The following is a 20,545-nucleotide window of genomic DNA, read 5'->3' on the forward strand; positions in this document are numbered from 1 at the left end:
TCCTGTCCCTGGAAGACCTGGAGCTTCCTTCTCCCAGAGCTTAGGGTTACCATCAGCCCTCCTTCCCCCCCCCTCCCGGTTGGCCAAGCACCCCGTTGTTTGGTGTTCACGGCTCAGTTGGACGTTGGTAGGAAACAGGCCAGCCAGAAAGTGGGGAGGCCGCTTGGCTTCCTCTGGGGCAGGGCAGGCATCCGGGCCTTCTTTCTTTGCTGGTCTCTGCTCCCTTTGAGTGACTTCAGCAAGTCTGTAAATAACGCTGGGTTTTTATTCCCTCCTCCCGCCCCCCCCCCATCCCTTTGTTTGGAGAGATGGTGGCCCAGAAGCCTGGTGGTAACATCTGGAGGGGGGTCCTGTATACGTCCCATTAAACTCTTCCTGTCAGTGCTGCCCTGTGCCCTGCCTCCAATTCTTTGGGACGAAGGGATGAGATTTTGTACTTTTGTTTGCACAGGCAAGAAAAACATCGTACCTCTAAATGAGTGGATAGCCAAGCCCCTTCGAATTAGGCAGTGGGTGCTGTGCACCGTGGGGTGGGGCTGAGCCCTCTGCTTCCTGGGCAGAGGGGGACAGGACCTGGGCTGTGGGTCTGGCTTAGCTGCCCTCCTATCTGCTCGCAGTGGGGATTCCGAGCTCGGCTTGGTGGAGGTGGGGCCCTTAGGCAGGTCTGAGAGGCACGCCAGGAAAGCGGGCACAGTGGGGGGGGGGGAGAGAGAGCCTGGTCAGCTTTTCTCAAGAACGACACACAACGTGCAAAGTAGTTGGCACAGCAGCCTTTCTATTCAGCCCCCCAGGGTGGAGTTGGGGCGATTCCACAGATCTTCTAGAGGTGACAAGAGACAGAGACGAGGCCTCGAAGGCCCCCACTGGGGTTGGGATCCGTTTTGGCAGGCAGGCGGGAGGTTCCTCTCAGCCTGGAGCGCTCACTTGGCCAGTGGGTGTCGGAATTTGCGCCCAGCAAACTGAGCTTTCTCACCCAGCTCTTCCTCGATCCTGTGGGAAGGCAGAGAGGCCGCCGGTCATTGGCAGCAGAGACACACACACATACACACACACACACCCCGAAGAGGATAGGGTGGCGTTGGGGGGGGGGGAGTCTGCTCTCCTCACCTCATCAGCTGGTTGTACTTGGCCAGGCGCTCCGAGCGGCAGGGGGCCCCGGTTTTGATCTGCAAAGGGAGGGATCATTTTAGGGGGAGGCCGAGTCCCCCAGGGGGCTGGAGGGAGAGGGAGGAGGGGCGGCTGGTCTCTCACCTGCCCAGTGCAGAGCCCCACCACCAGGTCGGCGATGAAGGTGTCCTCGGTCTCCCCAGAGCGGTGGCTCACCATGACCCCCCAGCCGTTGCTCTGGGCCAGCTTGCAGCTGGAAGCCGAGAGAAGGAAGCGCTTAAAGCAGGCAGGGGACCCCCAGGAGAGGACCCCCCCCATCCCACTTGGCCAGGGGACCGAGCCTTCAGCTTGTCTCCCTGTCCCCCGCCCACCACACCAGCGAGTGACTCACGCCTGGATGGACTCGGTGACGGAGCCGATCTGGTTGACCTTGAGGAGGAGGCAGTTGCAGGCCTTCTGCTCCACCGCCTGCTGGATCCGCTTGGGGTTGGTCACCGTCAGGTCGTCCCCCACAATCTGGATCTGCACCTGAGTCAGGAACTTCTTCCAGGTCTCCCAGTCGTCCTGGTCAAAGGGGTCCTCGATGGAGACCACTGCAACGAGGAGTCCCAAGTGTGTCGGGGAGTTGCACCCCAACGCGCTGACAGGCCCAGCGCCCCCCCCAAAAAGAGCCCCCCCCTCACCTGGGTAGTTCTTGATGAAGCTCTGGTAAAGCTCCCCCAGCTTCTCCCCAGAGATGTAGCGGTTGGGGTCGTCGGGAGACTTGAAGTCCAGGTCGTATTTGCCTTTGCGGAAGAACTCTGAGGCGGCCACGTCCATCCCAATGACGATCTTGTCCGGGTAGCCGGCCTTCTCGATGGCGCTCTTGAGCAGCTCCAGGGCTGTAGGGGGGAGGGGAAGCCGGTGGCTCAGCAAAACAAGCCCCTCCCACTATGAGCAAAGGGGGGGGGCTCTGGATCGGAGGACCCCCTGCCCTGTCTGCAAAGCTGGCTGCTGGCCAATGGCTGAATTCCGAAAAGAGGCCGAGTCTGAGCATCTCGGCTGTTTCCTTGCAGACGTGTCTTTACCCAAACTAGCTAACGTATCGGTGCCCTGATGATGTTCCCTAGTGTGGTGATGAAACGTCTGTGAGAGGAACTCCAAGCCCAGGGGCCCCCCACAAGCCCTCTCTTCCAAGAGGCAAAAAGTCAGTTGGTTTTTGAAATAGGAGGGTTAGGCCCGTATTTCCATGTGGCGAAGGAAGGACGACGAACGGGAATGATTTGCATGTGAGGAACAAACAAGGGACTAAGAATGAGCAGCCGCTCTGGACGCCGGGAGAGCCTTTTGGGGAGGGCAAACTGGGGGGGGGGGCAAATGGACAGGAGGAACCCAAAGGAAGGGGGCAAGTTGGTGGCTGCCAGTGAGAAATGGCCAAGGAGGTGCCGTGGGCTCTTGGTGGTTTTACAGCGGTGTCAGTAAATTCGTGAGGGACTGTTGTGTGCTGCTGATATTAAAAGACGTGTCCTCTCAAGATGTGATTGTACCTGCTTTTGTATGTAGGTGCTGTGTTGTTGGTTGGGAATGGGATGGACTGTGTTTGTGAACAGAAGCAAAGATTATTCTGCGGAAGAGAAGGCTCCCCCCCTTGTTAAGTGGAAGTTAAACCCGAGAATGTCCAGCCAGGCGGAGGGCTTCTTAGGGAGCGGAGAGGGCAGGCAGGAATTCCTCCGGAGGAATGTGGACTGCCTCCAAAATGTCAGGAGAGAAACACTTTGAAGGGATTTGATCGCTGGGAAGTGTGAAGATTGAGTTGCACAGGGGGTGTGTGTGAACAGGCAGGCAGGAAAGGGGAGAACAAGCCTGGCTAGATGGTGCCAAGGAGGCCCACAGAACGGGGGGGGGGGAGATCTGGAGGACCAAGGGAAGGCATGAAGCAAGCACAGAGCGGCATGGAGAGCAACAGGGATGTGTGTTTGCATGTGTGCGTGTGCCCTATTCACGCCTTGCGTGGCTCATTTGCTTGTGCTTTGCCTAAGGTGCCTTCCCGCAAAGCAAAGGGCGTAACAGGAACAAGATCAATGGTTGTATTGAATATCTGGGGGAGACGAGCCCAGCGCCAAGGCGGAGCCCGTCAATTTCTCCAGCCCCAGGGTGGAGTTTCCCTCCCATCAAGGGCCGCAGCTGAACGGAAAGACGATCGGGGCATAAAGGCTTGAAAAGAGTTCAGCTTTCCAGGACCGGATTAGTTGCACCCGAGGCGCCAAGGACTTGCTCACGGCACCCCGGGGGAGCAGGGGACGCCCCAGACAGAGTCCCAGGGATAGCGAATCTCCAAGATGCAGGGAAGGGCGGGGGCTCATTGGTCAGCCGGTCCAGCATCGGCTAGGGGAGCAGGGTTTGCCAAGGGCAACTGTGGCAGGCATGGTGACCTTTCCTAATTCCTTGCGACCGACCGGGACCTCCTTGCTAGAGGGTGGGGATGCTGCTGGCACAGCCTCTCTTGTTTTGAGCAAAGCCTTCCAAGATGAAGAAGGGCTGACGGAATTGAGGGCAGACGGAGCTGGTCTATTCAAGACGGTTTGTGTGTGTGTGTGGGGGGGTGTCCCTCATTCTGGAGATGATGATGAGGGTGATTCCATGATGGGGGAGGTTTAATCCCCTTCAGGATGGGCCCACCGGAGGCTGTCAGGGATGCTTTCAGCTGAATCCCTGCTGACACAGTGGGGTGGACCTCGTGACCTCTGGGAACCCTACCAGCTCTAGGATTCTGTCACCCTAATTGAAACCCAGGGGGAAAATATGGACTTCCTCTTTCTCCACCTACTCTGCTCCAGCAAAGGCTTTCCTAATTTTGATTGTTTAAATCGGGGTTGTGCAACCCTAAGGCCTGTGGACTTCCAACTCCCAGAATTCCCCAGCCACTGGTCTTGAAAGTTGCACACGCCTGGTTTACATTAGACTTTTTCTAACGGAATGTGGCTTATTTTTACAAATTAACTTTCTTGTAATGTTACAAACCATGAATTGCTTTTAGGGAACTTGTTTTAGGGGTGAAATCTTTTCTAAGTGCCCCTTGGGTGAAAGGGCAGGAGAGAGGCAGGGGGCTGGCCCACCTGACCCTCTTGGACATCTCCCCCCCCCCGCAGCTTGCAGCCCCCCCCACCAAGGCTCCAGTTACAGCCCACGAGGTAATTCCGCTCCTGCACGCAAAGGCCGAGGGGTGGGGGGGGGGTGAAACACAATCCTTGGGGACGGAGGTGGCAGCAGCGTCGTCCAGCTGACCGCAGCCTGTCCTGAGAGGGGGCAGCACCTGCCTCCCCACAGCCCCTCCCTCCGCAGCCCCCTCACCTTCATTGTTCTCCAGGATGTTGGGGGCGAAGCCGCCTTCGTCCCCCACGTTGGTGGCGTCCTTCCCGTACTTGTTCTTGATCACAGCTTTCAGATTGTGGTAGACCTCGGCCCCCACCCGCATGGCCTCCTTGAAGGTGCTGGCCCCCACCGGCAGGATCATGAACTCCTGCATGGCCAGCTTGTTCCCGGCGTGGGAGCCCCCGTTGATCACGTTGAAAGCCTGGGGGGGGGGGGAAGGAAGCAGATGCTGACCCCTCGGTCTACCCACGGAAGAGCTCCTGCGAAGCCTTCCCGCCCCCAGAGGGACCCCGAGAAGCTCAGGTCTTGCAGGAGCCCCGTTAGCTGAGGCTGCTGAGCGCCCCCCCCTTCCCCCGTCTGGCTGGGCCACTCACCGGCACCGGCAGGATCAGCTCCTTGTTCCCAGCAAGGTCCGCGATGTGGCGGTAGAGGGGGACCCCTTTCTCAGCCGCCCCAGCCTTGCACACGGCAAGGGAGACCCCCAGGATGGCGTTGGCCCCAAACTTGGCTGTGAAGGCAAAAGGGCCGGAGGTCAGCCCAGCCCAGCCTCTCAAGTGAGACTCCGCTGCTGCCGGGTGGGGTGGGGGGGAGACAAGGAGGGGGGGCTATGCTTACATTTGTTCTCCGTTCCGTCCAATTCAATCATGAACCGGTCGATCTTTTCCTGCTCAACAACGCTAATTTTCTGCCAGGGAAAGAAAAATGGATTATCTTCCGGAAACGATCCAATGTGGAGCCACAAAAAAAACGATGATCCCTGTTTTGTCCTTAAAATTTAGCAAAAATGTCCTTCCGGGGTGACTACAACCCTGCAGCGTTCCTCCCCCCCCACAGTCACCCAAAAGACTCTCCTGGAAGACAAAGAGCCCGTCCAGAAAAATTCTGCTCCAGGGCGGTCATCCCCCCCCCCAAATCAGCAAGGGCAGCTCTGAGGGGGGGGGGATACTTCTTTAGAACAGTCGGGGAGCCAAGGGAGAGCCCCTGAGCATGTGAGGCCTTGGAGGGAGGCAGCAGAGTCTTGGGGGGGCGCTCCAGGAACCCCCCCACCCACCCAAGGAGGGCTACTGCCCAAGACTGGCATGGTTCCTTCCCCGCCCACCAGACTCACCTTCTCAATCAGGGCTGGGGCGATTGTCTTGTTGATGTGCTCCACGGCCTTCAAAACCCCTGGGGGACAAGCAGCCAGCATTAAGGGGGGGGTGAGCAGGAGAGACTGCCCCCCCCAGTAGCATGCAGGAGGGCCAAGCAGAGGGAGGGATGTCCCACACCAAGCGGAGGGCAAACGCTGTTTCTGCCAGGGAGAACAGGCAGGGGATGCCCACCAAGGAGGCACCAGCCCCCCCCCCAGTCTTCCTTCTGCCTCCCCTGATAAGGGCAGCTTCATCCTGCCAGAGGCGCAGTTCCCTTCTTCCTTCCTCTGCCCGTCTCCCTGCATTCGTTTTCCCCCCAAGGGTGGGGGGCTGCCCAGCCCCACAGAAGCTTTGGAGAGGGGAATCTCGCCCCCTCCTGTTTCCCCCCTTACCTTTGCCCAGGTACCTGGCTTTGTCTCCATCCCGCAGCTCCAGGGCTTCATAGATGCCGGTGGAAGCCCCGCTGGGCACCGCAGCCCGGAAGCGACCTGCCCAAGAGAGACGGGGTCAGCAGGCCCCAGGCCCACCTGTTGCAAGGGGGGGCAGCCACGCCTCCTCCCTGGCTCTTCTGGTTACCTTTGGCCGTGTGCAGGTCCACCTCCACCGTCGGGTTTCCCCGGGAGTCGAGGATTTCACGGGCATGGATCTTCTGGATCGACATCCTGTGGGGCGAAGGAGGGCATGAGTGCGGGTCGAGCCCCTTCAGCTGCCCACCCACCCCCGTTCCTGCCGAGCCTCGGTGCTTCTGCTGATGGGTGGCTGGTGGTCTGGGGGGGGGTGGACGGAAGGGCACAGCTGCCAAGACTAATAGAGTCTCCTCCTGCCCAGCCCGGTGAGACCCCCAGGGGCAGCTGCTGGTCCCAAGGAGGGTCTCTGTGGTACCCCAAAAGAGGAGGCAGCTCCGGAAAGGCCCCACCGGGGGATGTGGAAGACCTGCAGGCTGACCCACACCCTGGAGAAGCCAGAAACGGGGATCCAAAGACCGGGGGGGGGCTTTCTCTGGGTGGCTCCCAAATGATGTCCGCACAGCCAGGAATTACGCTCCCCCCCCCCCGCTCAACAGAGGTGAGGGCCGGTCCCTGTCCAGCTATTCACCCCCCCAACCCCCGCTGGAGAGACCGCAGGGCAGGCGGGGGCTGCTGGCTGCAGAGCTGCCCCTCCTGCCCCCCCCCGCCCTGCTCCGGGGGCTCACTTGCGCGGGATCGGGGCTGGCTGCACCGGAGTTGCTGGCAGTGGCGGGGGCGACGGGGACCGGCCGGCGGCCTTTATGTGCTCCGCCAGGCCCGCCCCCGCGGCCGCCGCTTAGGGACCGTCGGCAAAGGGCGGACGGACGGCGGCCAAAGGCCGGGCGAGGCTCCCCTGCCCAAAGGCGGCCGACTCCCGAGCAGCCCGGGCGGAGCAGCCCGCCTTGCCCACCCCGGCCCTTCGGCTGCGGCGCCGGCGCTTCACGGGACTGCCCTGCTGGGGGTCAGCCGAGGCCCGCGGGGCGTCGGGGAAGCGGCGGCTGCCTCGGCCGGGCCGGGGGCTCCTCGGAGGGCCGCTGCCGTCCGGCCACTTCGCGCCGGTCCCTGGGCGCCCGGCCAGCGTCTTGGCCTAAATTTAGCCCCGCTAAAGGTCGCCGGGTCCCTCCAAGCAGCCGCCGAAAGGACAGGCGGCAACTTGAGGAGCCCGCGGCCGCTCAGCTTTCAGCCCGGAATGCCCCCCGCCGTCCCCCCCCCTCCCCGCGGATGGGGACAGCCGGGGGGGGCCGGTAGACCGAAGGGGGAGCTGCACCGGCCGCGTTTCCGCCTGTCCGGGGCAGAGAACCGAAGGCGCCCTTCGTGGAAGGCAAAGGAAAGGGGGGCAGGGGGCACAGCAACGTGGGGGGGGCGGCAGAGGGAAAAAACATGGGGGGTCGGGTGGCTCCGCCCCGACTTGAAGGGCATCGGCTTCGGCTTGGATTGAAGTTACTGCTGGGGGGGGCATTTTGGGGGGTCTTCTGGATTGGGGGGGTGGGCAAATTTGCAATGCTCTGTCCAAGTTGCAGAATTGCAAATTGGGAGTGGATCTCTTGAGTCTGTATTCCTCTTATTGTCTCCCCCCGCCCCCGAGAGCATCGCCCTGTTGAGCAGCTGCCTGTCCCTGCTGGCACCTGTTCAGCTTGACAAGAAAGCCAGGGCCCCTTTCACGCCTCCCCGTCAAGCGAGCCCCCCCCTCCCCGTTTACCCCGGTTGGGATCCGTTCTGGGCCTCCCGGCGCAGCTCAGATCTGTGGGAATCTTCTCAGCCCCCCCCCCCACTCAAAAGAGGCCGAAGGGGGCCAAGGCAGAGCAGGACGATTCCGTTACGAGAGGCCTTCGCTTACGAGTGCACCGTCGTTTTGTACGTTACATGTTTCATTTCAGCTTTTTCAAATTGTGTTATCTCACATGAATGGAACTGTTTGAGTCCTTTAGGACTGGGCTGCTTTAAAAAACGAGTTAAATAAAATAAGTGTAATTCTTAATAACCCTCCCTGGCATCCAGCTGGTTTGGCGCAAGATGACCGGCAGCCATCAGTTTCCTCACTGTGGCCCCTGCCCCTGAAACTGGGGGTGACTTTGGTGCTAACTTGGGGTGGGCCTGGCAGAGCCGGGTGGGGGGGATGGCCAGAGGGAGAGTCTCCCCCCACCCCTGCAGCTGAAGAAAGCCCCACTGGCTGACCCGGCCAGCTCAACCAGGGCAGCCCCAGTCAGGAGGCCAAGACGGGGCAAGCAACGGGGAGGGGGGCCAGCCCACCCTGTGCCCGACCTTCTCAGGCATTACCCAAAAAGTCGCTGAGCCTCTGACATCTGGAAAAGAACCAGATGCAGATGCCGCCCAGGCATGGGAGGAGCAAAGTGCCCCTGGAGCCCCGCCCCGTCCTTCCCGGCACCATCACACTGCCCGGCATCCACCGCTAGGGGGCAGCCACTGCCGCACCAGCCAAGCCCCTTGCCCAGCCATTCGGCTCCTCCTGCCTGGGGCAATGCGGCCTGTGCCCACGGTGGCCTCTGCCCTGGCATCGCCTGCCTGGGTCAAATCCCCCCTTGGACGCTTCTAGGTTGCAAGCTTTGGGGTGCATCTCATCCCCCCCCCCTTCTGTATGCGGCTCCTGAAACTTAGTTTGGTGACGGAGTTCCCCGTGTGCCTAAAATCCGAGGACAGAGAAACGGTAGGGAATTTCCAAAGCTGAACATTTAATTAATGCTCCCTGCTAGAGCTGCTGTTTGTGCTCTTACTTCGCGTTGGATTTTCGCTCTTGGCTTCCTTTCTTCGGTTAAAAAGAGCCGCATTCATTTATTTTGGGCTGCTAAAAAGGCCTGCTGGCTGCCTCTGTGCCTCCTGAGCAGGGGCTCCACGTGCCCTTAAGACTCAAGGCCCAGGCAGGCAGCCCATGGCTCGGTGCCAACGCCCACCCACTCCCGCCGGCTCTTCTAAGCAAACCGACCACAGGCATGTCAAAAGTTCCTGCATGATTCAGAGCCTGGCACTTTCTAGAAGGAACCGCTTTGGAGGCTGACCTGGGGATCTGTTCCTGTTCTTTGGGCCCCTTCCGAGGCTCCGTCCGGTTCCCTTGCAACACTCACCTGCTGGGCTTTGTGGTCCTTGGCCCTTCCGCTCTTCTTCCCCTTTTCGGCTGCCCCTCCCAGCAGCCCTTGAGGCCTGCACGTGAAGCCTCCCAGGATCAGCTGTGGCCCCATCCTAGCCCCCATTGTGACATTTCAGCCCTTGCCCCCCCCATTGCTAGGACACCACTGCAGCAGTTGCAGCTGCTCCTCTGGGGTCCCCATATCCCCCAGACCCCAGTCCGCTTCCTGGCCTTCTTGAGTTCTGGGTCCCCTCCTCCTCCCTCCCCCCTTTTTCAGCAAGGAGGCCAGTCCCCCGCAGCCCCACCAAACACCAGGATTTGAACCCAGGCAGTCCACGCACCAGCAGGCTGGGGAATGGGGCTGTCAGCTGGCAGTGGGGCCAGCCTGGCAGCCAGAGAGGGGCAGAGTCGGCCTCTTTCCTGCTGCCACCGCCTCAGTGCCCACCGTGCCCTTCTCCAGCTGGCCAATGGGCACCAGCAGATTGAAGGGCTTCTGCCCCCCAGGAAGGGGTGTCTCCACGTTCGCCTCCAGTGGGGGGGGGCTGTTGGGTTTTGACATTTTGAAATGCTGCTCCAAAGCCAAGCAGCTAAACGGAAGTGTGCCTCTAACACAGCTAGAGTGCAGCAACTTGTGGTTTTTATCTAGGAGGCAACATTTTGTGAACGCTGCTTGTTCATTTCCAGCAAGACTGGGTGGAAAAGTCCAGAACTGCACCCCAGATCTCACCCTTGGCGGTTGCAGCCCTCTTCCCTGGACGGGCACAACCGTCTTGTGCCCGGAGAAGAAACACGCCGGGCTGCACTCAGGCCTCCCCCTAACCAGGTTTGCTCAGTCCCCATTTCTTAATAAAGCCAGGATCAAGTCCAGTTCGGACACCTTGTAATGTTAAGACTGCCAATCAAGGGGAACGTATGTAGCTTAGAGTTGAACCAAGGGCCCCTTGGTGCTCTTTGAGCTGTGTCCGTCCCCCCCCCAGCAGACGTTTTATGACCCAGCAGGGTAACATCATCAGTGATAGGGAATGCTAATGCTAGCTCTGAGGATGTTACCTAGTTTGGGTCATCAAACATCTGCAAGACAACAACCAGCTCAGGGCGCACAAGGACGCCGGAGTTAGGACCGCCCAGGCCGCTGGCAGACCTCGCAGGGGCGATGGCCCACCGTGGTTTTCTCAGGTAGGTAGGCAGTCGAGGGGGGGGGGGCAAGGGGGTTGCTGGCCTAGACACCTCTGATAATGCAGTGGGGCGCCTGGATCCCGGGAAGGCCAAACCCGGGGATTCTGGTCCTGCAGATTAGCAGAGCAGGACCGGAGGGGCTGCAGGCAACCTCTGACCTGCCACCCAGACGAACTCAGGGCTCCAAGGAAGCCTCCAGACTGGCAGCAAAATGCCCCCCGAATTGTGTGGGGAGGACCTTTGCCAGCCAGCCAGGACCAGCCCGGCAGTGGCAGACAAAGCAGCTGCCTCTCGCGGTTCCTTCTGCCCCGGCTGAGGGTCTGAGCAACCTTCTCCAACTGGTGCCCTCCACTCACGGGCTGGGGAGGGGGTTCCCCTGGGGGGAGGAGGAAACAAGCCCCCCAACAGAACCAAGCTGTGTTTCTCAGCTCCCCCCCAAAAAGCTGAAAGGGGCAGCCGCAAGTGGGGCTTACCCAGAGAAAGTGGGTGGTGGGGATCACACCGGCTGAGACCCTTTCTGGCCAGGGACCCCCAGAAAAGGATGCTCGTTGCACCCTCCCAGGCGCTCCCCCCATACGTTCCCCCCCCCGGCGGGAGGCTCTGGCGATGCCCGCCCCCCCCCCCGCACACACAGAGAAGGTGAAACTTTGCGGGGCCGCCTCCAGCCTCCGGGCGCCTTTTCCAACGCCGGGAACCCCCCCCTCCCCGTTTCCATTCGGGCAACCGGGGTGAGCCGAGACGGGGCGGGCGGGAAAACCGGCTCCGACGTCACCCTGACTCGTGCGCGAGGCGAGACACGCGTGGGCCTGCGCGCTTTCCACGGCCGCGGGAGAACCGGACGGCTCGCTGCCCCCTCCGCAGGCCCGGCCCTCTCCCCCCTCCTCTTCCGGAGCTGGGGCCTTTCGCCCCTCCGCCGCCAGTCCGCCACGGGGAGAGGGAACCGGGCAAGGCTCCGCTACGGCTCACGGACGAGTGAAGGGGGTCGGAGCTCGCGGGGGGGGTCGGGGGCTGCGGGTCCCCCTTTGTACTCGGAGACGCTGGCGCCCCCTCCCCCTCCCCCCGTTGCCGCGCTCGCCCGCGCCGGGGAGCGCCAGGAATGAAGGGGAGGAGCGCCTGCGCGGCCCCGCCCTCCCCTCCGTTTCCTCCTCCTCCTCCTCCTCGTCCTCCTGGTCGGGCGCTCGCCTCCTCCAGTCCTCGGCGCAGTCCGCTCCCGAGTTGCTCCCCGACGCCTCGCTCGGCGCGCCAGGAAAGCCCCACGGAGACCCCCGCCGGCCTCGCGCCTCCTCCGCTGCCTCCGCCGCCGCCGCCCGGCCCCGCGCCCGCCTCCGCCTCCGCCGCCTCGCCCCGCTCCTCCGGCGCCCGAGCCGTGTGCGCGTCGCTGCGGCCATGAGCGGCTGGAGCTGCTACATCGACAGCCTGATGGCGGACAACACCTGCCAGGACGCGGCCATCGTGGGCTACAAGGACGCGCCCTCCGTCTGGGCCGCCGCCCCGGGCANGGGCGAATCGGAGCCCCAGGCCGCGCCGCCCTCGCGGCCGGGCCTTCGCGGACGGCCCCCGCCCTCCCCTCCCCCCGCCCCGGTGCCACGTCCCCAGGCCCGCGGCTCGGCCCTCGAGGGGCGCCTGCTCCCGGTCTCCGCGTGGCGGGGCGGCGGAGAAGCCGGGGAGCCCCGCGGCCCTCTCCCCCCGGGCGGCGCCAGCCGAGGAAAGGGCGGCCGGGAGGCTCCCCCACCCGGCCTAGCGGAAGGGCGCCCGGGGGGAGGGGAGGCCGGAAGCGCCGCGTTCTCCGCTTCTCGGGCGACTCTGGAGCTACGAGCCGCCTCGGGGGGGCAGCGGGGAGGGTTCAGCCCGAGTCCGGCCTTGCAACCGCGCGGAGAGGGGCCTGGCGGGGGTCCCGGGCCGGACAGCTGGACGGCCTGGCTGCCCCAGGGCCGCGGGGGGGGGAGGGGAAGCGGCCCTCCTGTCCGGGAAGTCCCTCCGCGTGGGGGCTTTCCGCCCCCTCCGGCCCCCTTTGCTCTCTCCGGATGGGGCCCAGCAGGCCCGCCGAGTCTCCCCGGCCCAAAGCCGGGCTCGCTCGGGGCGGGAGGGCCGGTTCCGTGCGGGCCTTTTTGCCTTGCGCTTCCGGGCCGGCCTTCCTGGCCCCGGGGCCGCTTGAGGGGAAGCCGGATGGCCGTCCGCCTGCCAGCCGTCCGGCCTCCTGTCCCGGCAGCCCGGAGCCGGGGCGCTTTGTGTCGGGCGCGAGTCTGGGGCAGCGCAAGGCAGGAAGCCGCTGCTTCCGACGGGGGGGTCCGCCTTCCGGGCAGAGGGGGGGCCGCGATCCGTCTGGGACCCGGGGCTGCTGGGGGGGCTGCTCCCCTAAGGGGAGCCGGGGGGCTCCCGGGCCTTCGGAGCTGTTTCCTGGGGCCCGAAACGTTGCCCGCCGCTTCTGCTTCCCGGCAGGGGGAGGGCCCGGCTGAGGAAGTCAAGCCGCCTTGGGCGGAGGCCGGCTGGGCTGGAGGCTCTGGGGCTCTCGGGCTCCCCTAAGCCCCCCCCGGATTGCAGGGGGCCCGGGGCGGGGGCGGCAGCCTCGGCGACTGAGCCCCGCCTGCTTCCCTCCTGCAGCCGGCGGAAGTGAGCGTGCTGGTGGGGAAGGACCGCAGCAACCTCTTCGTGAACGGGCTGACGCTGGGCGGGCAGAAGTGCTCCGTCATCCGGGACAGCCTGCACATGGACGGGGAGAGCACCATGGACCTGCGGACAAAGAGCACCGGCGGGGCCCCCACCTACAACATCACCGCCGCCATGACCAACAAGAGTGAGTCAGAGGGGGGGAGGGGCAGGTCGCTCGCAGCTGCCCAACTTTCCCCGCGGGGAGGGGCCGCATTCCTTCCCTGCCCGGCAGCTGTGAGGGGCTCCTGGGTCCCTGGGCCGCTTGGGTGGGGGGGTGGCAGGGGAGCGGACAGCTGTGGCTTCAGCCAGCCCCCGCCACAGATAAGGCAGCCCCCGTCTTCAGCCCCAGAAGGGGCATAATCTGGCTCAAGACCAGCCCGTGGGGGGGGGCAGAGGAGCATGGGCCATCCTGACCCAGAATCTTCCCGTGCACTGTAGCTGGCCAGACCCCCTTGGCCCACCCCTCTTAACCAGTGCCCCATTCCAGACCCACAGCTGCCCCCCAACAGCCTGGATCTGTCTAGGTCTCTAAACCGCGAATGACTTCTTCTAATCTTCCTGTCCGCCCAATTTCTTTAACCCCCACCATAATCGCTGACCCCCCCATCCCATATTTGGCAGAGGGGGGGAGGAAGCTCCCCTTGGGGGGAGGAAGCTCTTGCCCCCAATTGTCTGGCTTTGCCACTGACCGCTTCTCTCTCCCTCCCCCCCCCCCCCCCCCCCCCCCCCCCCCCCCCCCCCCCCGCAGCAATCGTGCTCGTCATGGGCAAGGAGGGCGTCCACGGCGGCTGCATCAACAAGAAATGTTACGAGATGGCCAACCACTTGCGACGGTCGCAGTATTGACCCGCCTGCTGGTCCCATCTGTGGTACTACTGATGGAACGGTGTGAGGATGTCCAAGACGGCAGCGACCGCCCGGGGCGCCCGGCCTGGCCGCTGCGGGACCAACCCCGGCACACGATCGCCGCTTATTCCAACTTTTCCTGCTCACGGCCTCTCCTTCCTCCGCTTCTCCTGTTTTTTTCTAATGTCCCCACTCTGCCCCGAACCCCCCCTTCTGCCCTCGATTTCTTTTTTGCCATTTTTTTCTACCACAAATCCTTATTGCTGCCAAATTTTCTGGTTGTTACAAGGTGTAGCTTTTTTGACGAAGAAAACTATATTGGAACAAGAAAAAATAAAAAAACGAATTGAATTCTAACATGGAGTTTCTCTGAAAGCGGCGAGCGTGTCCCCCCCCCCTCCATCTCCGTCCCCTCGGACCTGCCCACCCCCCAAGCCCCAGAGAGCGGGCCTGGTTTCTGTGGGGAGAACAATGCTGAAGCAATCGGGCTGGGACAGAAGCCTGCTTGTTCGTGCAGACAATGGGGGAGCTGCCCTCCAGCCTCGGCCTGCCGAACAGGTCACCCTCTGTGGCCAGTTCAAAGTAGGGCCGGCCCCAGCCAGGAGCCAGAGGTGTTCAGCTCCCCGGCACCAGGACCTGCTGGGGTGGCGTTCCTGGCAAAGTGGGGGGGGGGGGCTTCTCTCTGCTGTTGACCTCACAGCCGTCCAGCAGCCATGCTTCTCCCAAATAAGCAGCCCGGCCAGGTGTGTGGCCACAGGCCCCGCCTTTCCTCCCATGCTCACTTCTGCTCTCCCCCCCCCCCCCCACACACACACACGCAGAGGGCTTTCTCTCCCAAGTTTGCTCAGACCAGTTTCATCTTTGGTTCATTTTTTGCTAAAAAAAGAAAAAAGGATGCAACTGAATGTAAATTGTATTTTTATTGATTGAGTGGCGGGCTGCCTGCTCCTTCCCTTGCTGTGCCCCTCCCCCGCTGTCCTTTGGCAGAATCTGCCCAAATCAGCTGAAAGTCGCTAAAAGTAAAAATCCCTCAGGTGTTTGGCAGAAGACCCAGGTGGCAGCAGCATGATAGGGAGACTATTCACCCCCTTTTCTGAAGGGCTGCCCCCGGGGGGGGGGAAAGGGCTCGGTTGGCACATAACTGGTCCAGCCAAGGAAGCATAGAGGAAGCCAAGCCTGCCTGCGCAGCAACGGTTCAGGGCCCCCTACCCATCATCCCCCAGACTGTTAGGGACCTGCTCCAGGCCCTCCCGCTTGGCAGTGCACAGAGGAGTAGTGCAGGAGGAGGCCTGGACGGTGTCTGCGGAAGGGCTGGGGAACAGCCCAAAGAAGGGCGTCTGGCACCCAGGACGCTGCTCCACCTTGCCAAGCATCCTGCCAGGCTGGAGGGGGGGGGGTCTGGAAGGGAGGACCTGCTGCTTCTCTTGCGCCACGAAGACCCCGCATCTTCTACTCCACACCAAGGGGGGAGCGTGCAAGAACTAGGACCTTGCACCAGCCCTGCAAAGTTACAAAGCCTGGAAGCCGGACCGGGTGCAAAAGGACTCTCTTGCAGCCTTTCCCACCTGCGCCCGAGAGGAGGGGGTTTGCCAGCCCCCAGGAGGTGGGGCCACAAACCACCCGAGCCGGGGCGGTGGGCTAGACCAGCAGCTGGCTCTGTGAGTGAGGGCTGGGGGGCGGCTCCTCCCCACCCTCGGCCAGAAGCCCCTGGGGGCTGGAGGGGACCGACCGGGCCATGCTGCCAAAGCAGGGGGGGGCCACAGCTGTGCTGGGCGAGGGGCGCAACAAGGGGGTGCGCTCCGAATCCTCCTCTTCCTCCTCGTGCCCCAAGTCCGGTGCCCTCTCCTCGCTCTGGCCGGGCACGGTTGGGTCGGTGCCCTCCTCCTCCCCTTCCGAGTCCGAGTCCTCCGGGGAGCGGATCACCCGCTGCTTGCACACCGGGCAGGTCTTCTTGGTCTGGGTCAACCACGGGTCCACGCACTTGCAGTGATAGGCTGGAGGGGGGGTACAAAGGGGTCCAGGCTCACCCCCTTCCTCCCCTGCGTCGCCCCACCAGCCTTCCCGGCCGGGCCACGGGTCGTCAGCCAGCTGTTTGCCCGAGGAAAGCAGACGCCCAGCAACCTCTGGCTGGGCTGGACCCAGAGCCTGCCCCCCCCCCGCCTCACGCAGACCGACGGCCAGCCCTCGGCCGCATCTCACCGTGGGAGCAGGGCAGGATTCGCAGCCGGTCCCCATCTTCGTACTCTTCCAGGCAGATGGCGCAGACGTCATACTCGTCCCCTGGGAGGGGAAGACGGGGTGCATCAGCCCCCCCACAGCCATCTCATGTGCCCACAGCGCTCGCCTGCGCCCCTCGGTGGCCGGAGACTGGCGCAAGTGGGCCGGCTCCCTCCCTCCCTCGAGAGCGTGGGGGTCCCGGGCGGCTGCTCCCCCAAACGAGGCAGGGCGGGCGGGGGAGGGAGGGGCAGCCCCGCGGTCTCCGCCTGCCGCCCTTCCACGCACGTGGGCGCGCGAATCTGCGGGCCACGAAAACAGGAAGCCGGGCTGGGCGGCTCGCAGCGCCCGCGAAGGGAAGCGGTCGGAGGGCGCCTCGGCGGAGCTGCCAAAGAGCCGCGCGCCCGGCCTTATAAGGCAAGAGCTGCGCTGCGCTGGGCGGCCGCCGCTTCCTTCCTGCCGCCCGACGCCGCGGCCCCGCAGCCGCCCCGCCCCGCCCCCTTCTCCCGCGGAGGGCCGAGAGGCGGCGGCTGCAGCCCTCCCGCTGCCTCGCCGGACCGGGCCGAGATCGGGCGGGGCCTTCCGGGACGACGGTGCGCGGGAAGGAACGAGAGCGGGGACGGGGGGGGGGGGGCGGAGGCCGGCCTGGAGCAGCAGCAGCCCCGGAGCCCCCGGCCGCCCGCCCGGCCCTCCTGCCCCTCCACCCCCCGGCCAAGGCGGCGCTCGGGCGGTCTCCGGCCGGGAGGCTCCCGGCGCTGCTGCTGAAAGACCGGCAGGAAACGGCGGCGGTGGGGGGGGGGTCTCTGCCTCCGAGCGGGCATCCGTAAACCTCGCCTGGAGCGCGGGGCCCCGCGGCTTCCCTTGGCCCGGGCCCACGGAGGGTCTTCCACGGCTGGGGAAGGGGCGTTATTGGCGCCCCGAATTCAGCGGAGCAGAGAAGGGAGCGGCGTCTCTCTCTCCACCTGGAGCAGGAGGGAGCTGAGCGCGGGGGGGGGGCAAAGAAGCCCCTCCAGGCAGCTGATGCTCGCTCAAAGCCCACTCACCTCCCCCCCCCCCCCGCAGCCATACCAAAGATTTCTGGGCTCAAGATAAGAGGCTGGCACACAAAAGTGGTCAGCTTGAGAGGGGGGGCTATCCTGGCTCCCAGTCCTCCCCCCACCCAGGATGGGACAGGCCTGTCTCTGCACCCCCCTTGAGGCCAAAGTCTGGAAGATGCCAGCCGCTCCCCCAGGCTTGAAAAGGGAAGGAAGAAAATGCACGGGAGGGGAGGGGAGGGGGCAGGGGAAGCATTGCTGCAGTCAGGAAGGGGGGGCTGCTTCTGCTGCAGCGCATGGCCAGAGAGGAACGAGGGCAGCCAGGTGGGCCCCACTCTGGCTGGGTCAGCCAACTTCCCCTCAGCCCCCCCCCCAAGAGGTTATTTTGGGTGCCCAAGGTGAGTGGAGGAAGGCAGGTCCCCAGTCCCCCCCCCCTCACCTTTCTTGTACTTGTGCACAGGGATCTTTTTCAGCTGCTCCTTCGACAGCCGGTCCTTCCGCATCCTCTTCCGATGTTGGACACACCGAACAATCTGCCACACAGGAGCAGCTTTCCCAGATTCAAATCTTACTGGGGGGTTGCGGGAGGGGGGGGTTGAACACGCACACGGGCACAAATGCTAACGGGGGGGGGAGGGGGCTATTCTCAAAACACGGGGAAAGCAGAGCAGAAGCGAACCGTCTCTGGGAATGAGGAGCCGACAGGACCAGCTCAACATCCCACCTATCAACATCCCACCGAGTCCCCCGCCACCACCTGACCCAGGCGAGCTGCACGGGGCGCTGCCCTGCCCGCACTGGGCACCCCGAGTTTTACTGGGTGCAAAATCAAGAGCCAGGAACTGAGCTCCCCAACCCCCCTCGGGCCCCCCTCCCTGCCGGACCCCGGTGATCCCTCACCAGGATGGTGCACATCACGGCAATCACCACGCCCACCACGCCCGTGAAGGGGATGAGGTAGTAGCCCAGCGGGAAGATGTACTCGGGGATCAGGACGACGTGGCCCCTGCAGAGGAAGGGGGGAGAAGCATTAGGCCCCCGGGGGAGCAGAGGGCAGAGATCCCCTCCCCCCTCCTCCTGGAAAGATTCCCAAGCAGATCCGGCCTCGGAAAAACGGTCCCGGCTGCATCACAGAGGCTGCCTACCCACGGCCAGGCCCTGGGGTTGGGGGGGGGCTCCCCATAAAGGCTGCAAGGAGGGTTGGGAGTTTGAGGGGAGGAATTGAGGCCACAGCCTGAATTGTCCACAGAGGATGCCGACATTCAGAGACGCAGGAACTGAAACGGCTCCTTTCACAAATTACACCCCCACCCCACCCCAGCCAGAAGACCCCAAGCTGCAGGGAACCACACAGCCCTTCGCATCTGCACAATTTTCTAAGTTTTACGTTGCAGCCACCGTGGCTGAATCCACCCGAGTGCCGTCTGCCAGCGCCTTTATTCTTTGCCCGTTCTTCCAGTGTCGGAACCCCGCGCTGAGCCCTGGCGCTTCCACACAGGCTGGGGGGCCAGAGTCAGGCCAGTTGTGGGGAGCCCATTCATTCTGGGCCCCCCAGTCCTTCCCAGGGCCTCCCGCCTCCACCTGTGCCGCGGGGCCTACCCTCTCTCGTAGGTGAAGAGGCTTCGCAGGTAGGTGGCTGCCGTTTCGCTCGTGAAGACGGAAGGGACCGTGATGCGCCTGCGCAGCTGGTCTGGAGAAGGAAGGGGGGCGGTCAGGGGGGGAAGGAGCCGGAGGGACCCCCCGAAGGCCCCGAGTGAAGCCACCTGCCTCCACTCACCATCCTCCCAGACCATGTTGAGCAGATCATCTGAGCCGACGTTGTGGACAATGACGGCCAGGAACCCGGCCTGCTGAGCATGGTAGACCTGCCAGGGGACATAAGGGGGGGGGCTGAGGCAGCTCCCCCAGCACCTCTTCTCCACAAGCCCCCCCCCCCAGGCTCTGCCCACATCTCCCTAGCCTGGGACTTTGGCTCGGCCAGTGCAGTGTAGAAACCCTGGCGAAGGGTCTCGCCCCCCCCCGGCTCCTCACCTTGACATCAAAGCTGCAGTTGTACCGCCGGACGAGGGCGATGAAGACGCTGCTGTTGGACGGAGGCGCCTCGAGGGGCAGGCAGGCGTTGGCCGGCCTGGCTTCCACCAGGAGACCCTGCAGGGGAGGCAGGCAGCTCAGGGAGGGGGGCAGGGAGGGAGGGAGGGAGGGCGGGGACACCTCTCCACCTGCCCAGATACCCACCACGAGTCCTTGCCGGGACAGTGGGTAGCCGAAAATGGCCGGCAGGTCAGAGAACTCCATGCTGGTGTTATGGTCCGACACCTGAGGAGGGAGGAGAACGTGAAAGGGGCGGAGTAGAGCAGGGAGGGAGCACGTCCAGTCACCCTTCAGGTGTGCTGGCTGCAGCCGTGGGCCCCTTCCACCCACTCAGCGGCCCCAGGCAGTCGACCTTGGGACACCACCCCCCCCCCACCCCCGTTGTTGCTGCAATCTCTCTTCTCTGCAGTTTGCAGGGTGCCAGCTGTTCAGGCAGCTGCAGCTTTGGGCGCCAACCAGCCCCTTCGTGGCAGGGAAGCAGCCCCCCCCCCCAGGTGGCAAAGCGGCCCCAACCCAGCCACAGGGAGGCCATCTTGCCGGCCAAGCTCTGCAAGGGCCCTGCCATGGTCCAAGCGCCCTCTAGTGGTGAGAGCCAGCGTTTCAGGAGGTGGCAGGGAAAGGGACCCCGGGCTGTGCTGGGTGGGCATGGGGGGGAGCTCACCGCGTGGATGTAGCCCTTTACGGCCGGCAGCTCCCACAACAGGCAGACTGGCAGGACGAGGACCGCAGCGGCTGGCAGGAGGTGCCTGGGTTGCATCCTGAAGCTGGGGGGGGGGCAGCCGGAGCTCCTAGGAGAAGGTGGCAGAGCCCGTCAGGCAACGACAGGGGCTGCCTCTTCCCCCCCCAGCTGACTCTCAGGCAGGGAGGTGCCCGCCAGACCAGCCGGGTTCTCAGCCCCACCAGGGACTAGCAGCACTGCTTATCCTGCTAGGCACTCTTGCCCGTGCGCCGCCTCCTCGTCCGCCTGAACTCACGAAGATCATGGACCCGCCAGCCCCCCGCCCAACGCTGCTGCCTGTTGCCCACGCGGCACAACAGAGACTGGCATTCAGCTCTGGCATGCCGGGAGCACACAGGACCTCCAGAGAAGTTGGCAAAGAACTGCTGACGGGCAAAAAAGACCTCCCAGTGCCAACCCGGTTGATGGAGGGAGGGAGGGGGGGAGGGCTCTGCCACAGATAGGACCAGCTCATGTGGCCTTTGGCCTCAGCTGCTCATCTAGGGTGGGCTCAGCAGCCCCCTCCCTCCTGGAGCCCCCCCTGGACCTTTTCTGCCCAGCAAAGTCTCTGAGGATTAACTCTGTGCTGCATCGGAAACTCCCTTCCTTCGGCCGATTCTGAAGGCCCCTCCGATTAGCCG

The 20,545-nt window shown here is 63.9% G+C and overlaps 3 protein-coding genes across 3 annotated transcripts; 1 reads left to right on the forward strand and 2 right to left on the reverse strand.

Moving 5' to 3' along the window:
• Positions 1–749: 749 nt before the first annotated feature.
• On the reverse strand, positions 750–6,825 carry ENO3 (enolase 3). Its single transcript, XM_015813190.2, has 12 exons — positions 6,781–6,825; positions 6,165–6,250; positions 5,981–6,076; positions 5,567–5,625; positions 5,074–5,143; positions 4,833–4,966; positions 4,438–4,660; positions 1,791–1,988; positions 1,499–1,700; positions 1,252–1,360; positions 1,108–1,166; positions 750–990 (listed from the first exon to the last, which is right to left on the reverse strand). The coding sequence occupies exons 2-12, from the start codon at positions 6,247–6,249 to the stop codon at positions 921–923; spliced, it is 1,305 nt and encodes a 434-aa protein (XP_015668676.1). The 5' UTR covers position 6,250; positions 6,781–6,825; the 3' UTR covers positions 750–920.
• Positions 6,826–11,692: 4,867 nt separating this feature from the next.
• PFN1 (profilin 1) lies at positions 11,693–14,168 on the forward strand. The gene is made up of 3 exons (XM_015813193.1): positions 11,693–11,870; positions 12,954–13,146; positions 13,750–14,168. Exons 1-3 carry the CDS (start codon positions 11,739–11,741, stop codon positions 13,845–13,847), a joined length of 423 nt encoding a protein of 140 aa, XP_015668679.1. The 5' UTR covers positions 11,693–11,738; the 3' UTR covers positions 13,848–14,168.
• A 1,317-nt stretch (positions 14,169–15,485) lies between these two features.
• On the reverse strand, positions 15,486–19,924 carry RNF167 (ring finger protein 167). The gene is made up of 9 exons (XM_015813189.2): positions 19,848–19,924; positions 19,331–19,411; positions 19,127–19,243; positions 18,873–18,960; positions 18,695–18,785; positions 17,996–18,101; positions 17,535–17,628; positions 16,047–16,127; positions 15,486–15,841 (listed from the first exon to the last, which is right to left on the reverse strand). The coding sequence occupies exons 2-9, from the start codon at positions 19,388–19,390 to the stop codon at positions 15,486–15,488; spliced, it is 993 nt and encodes a 330-aa protein (XP_015668675.2). The 5' UTR covers positions 19,391–19,411; positions 19,848–19,924.
• Positions 19,925–20,545: the final 621 nt, after the last annotated feature.

The sequence above is a fragment of the Protobothrops mucrosquamatus genome, unplaced genomic scaffold (assembly GCF_001527695.2).
Source record: "Protobothrops mucrosquamatus isolate PMUCROS unplaced genomic scaffold, P.Mucros_1.0 scaffold141, whole genome shotgun sequence".
Classification (NCBI taxonomy): Eukaryota; Metazoa; Chordata; class Lepidosauria; order Squamata; family Viperidae; genus Protobothrops; species Protobothrops mucrosquamatus.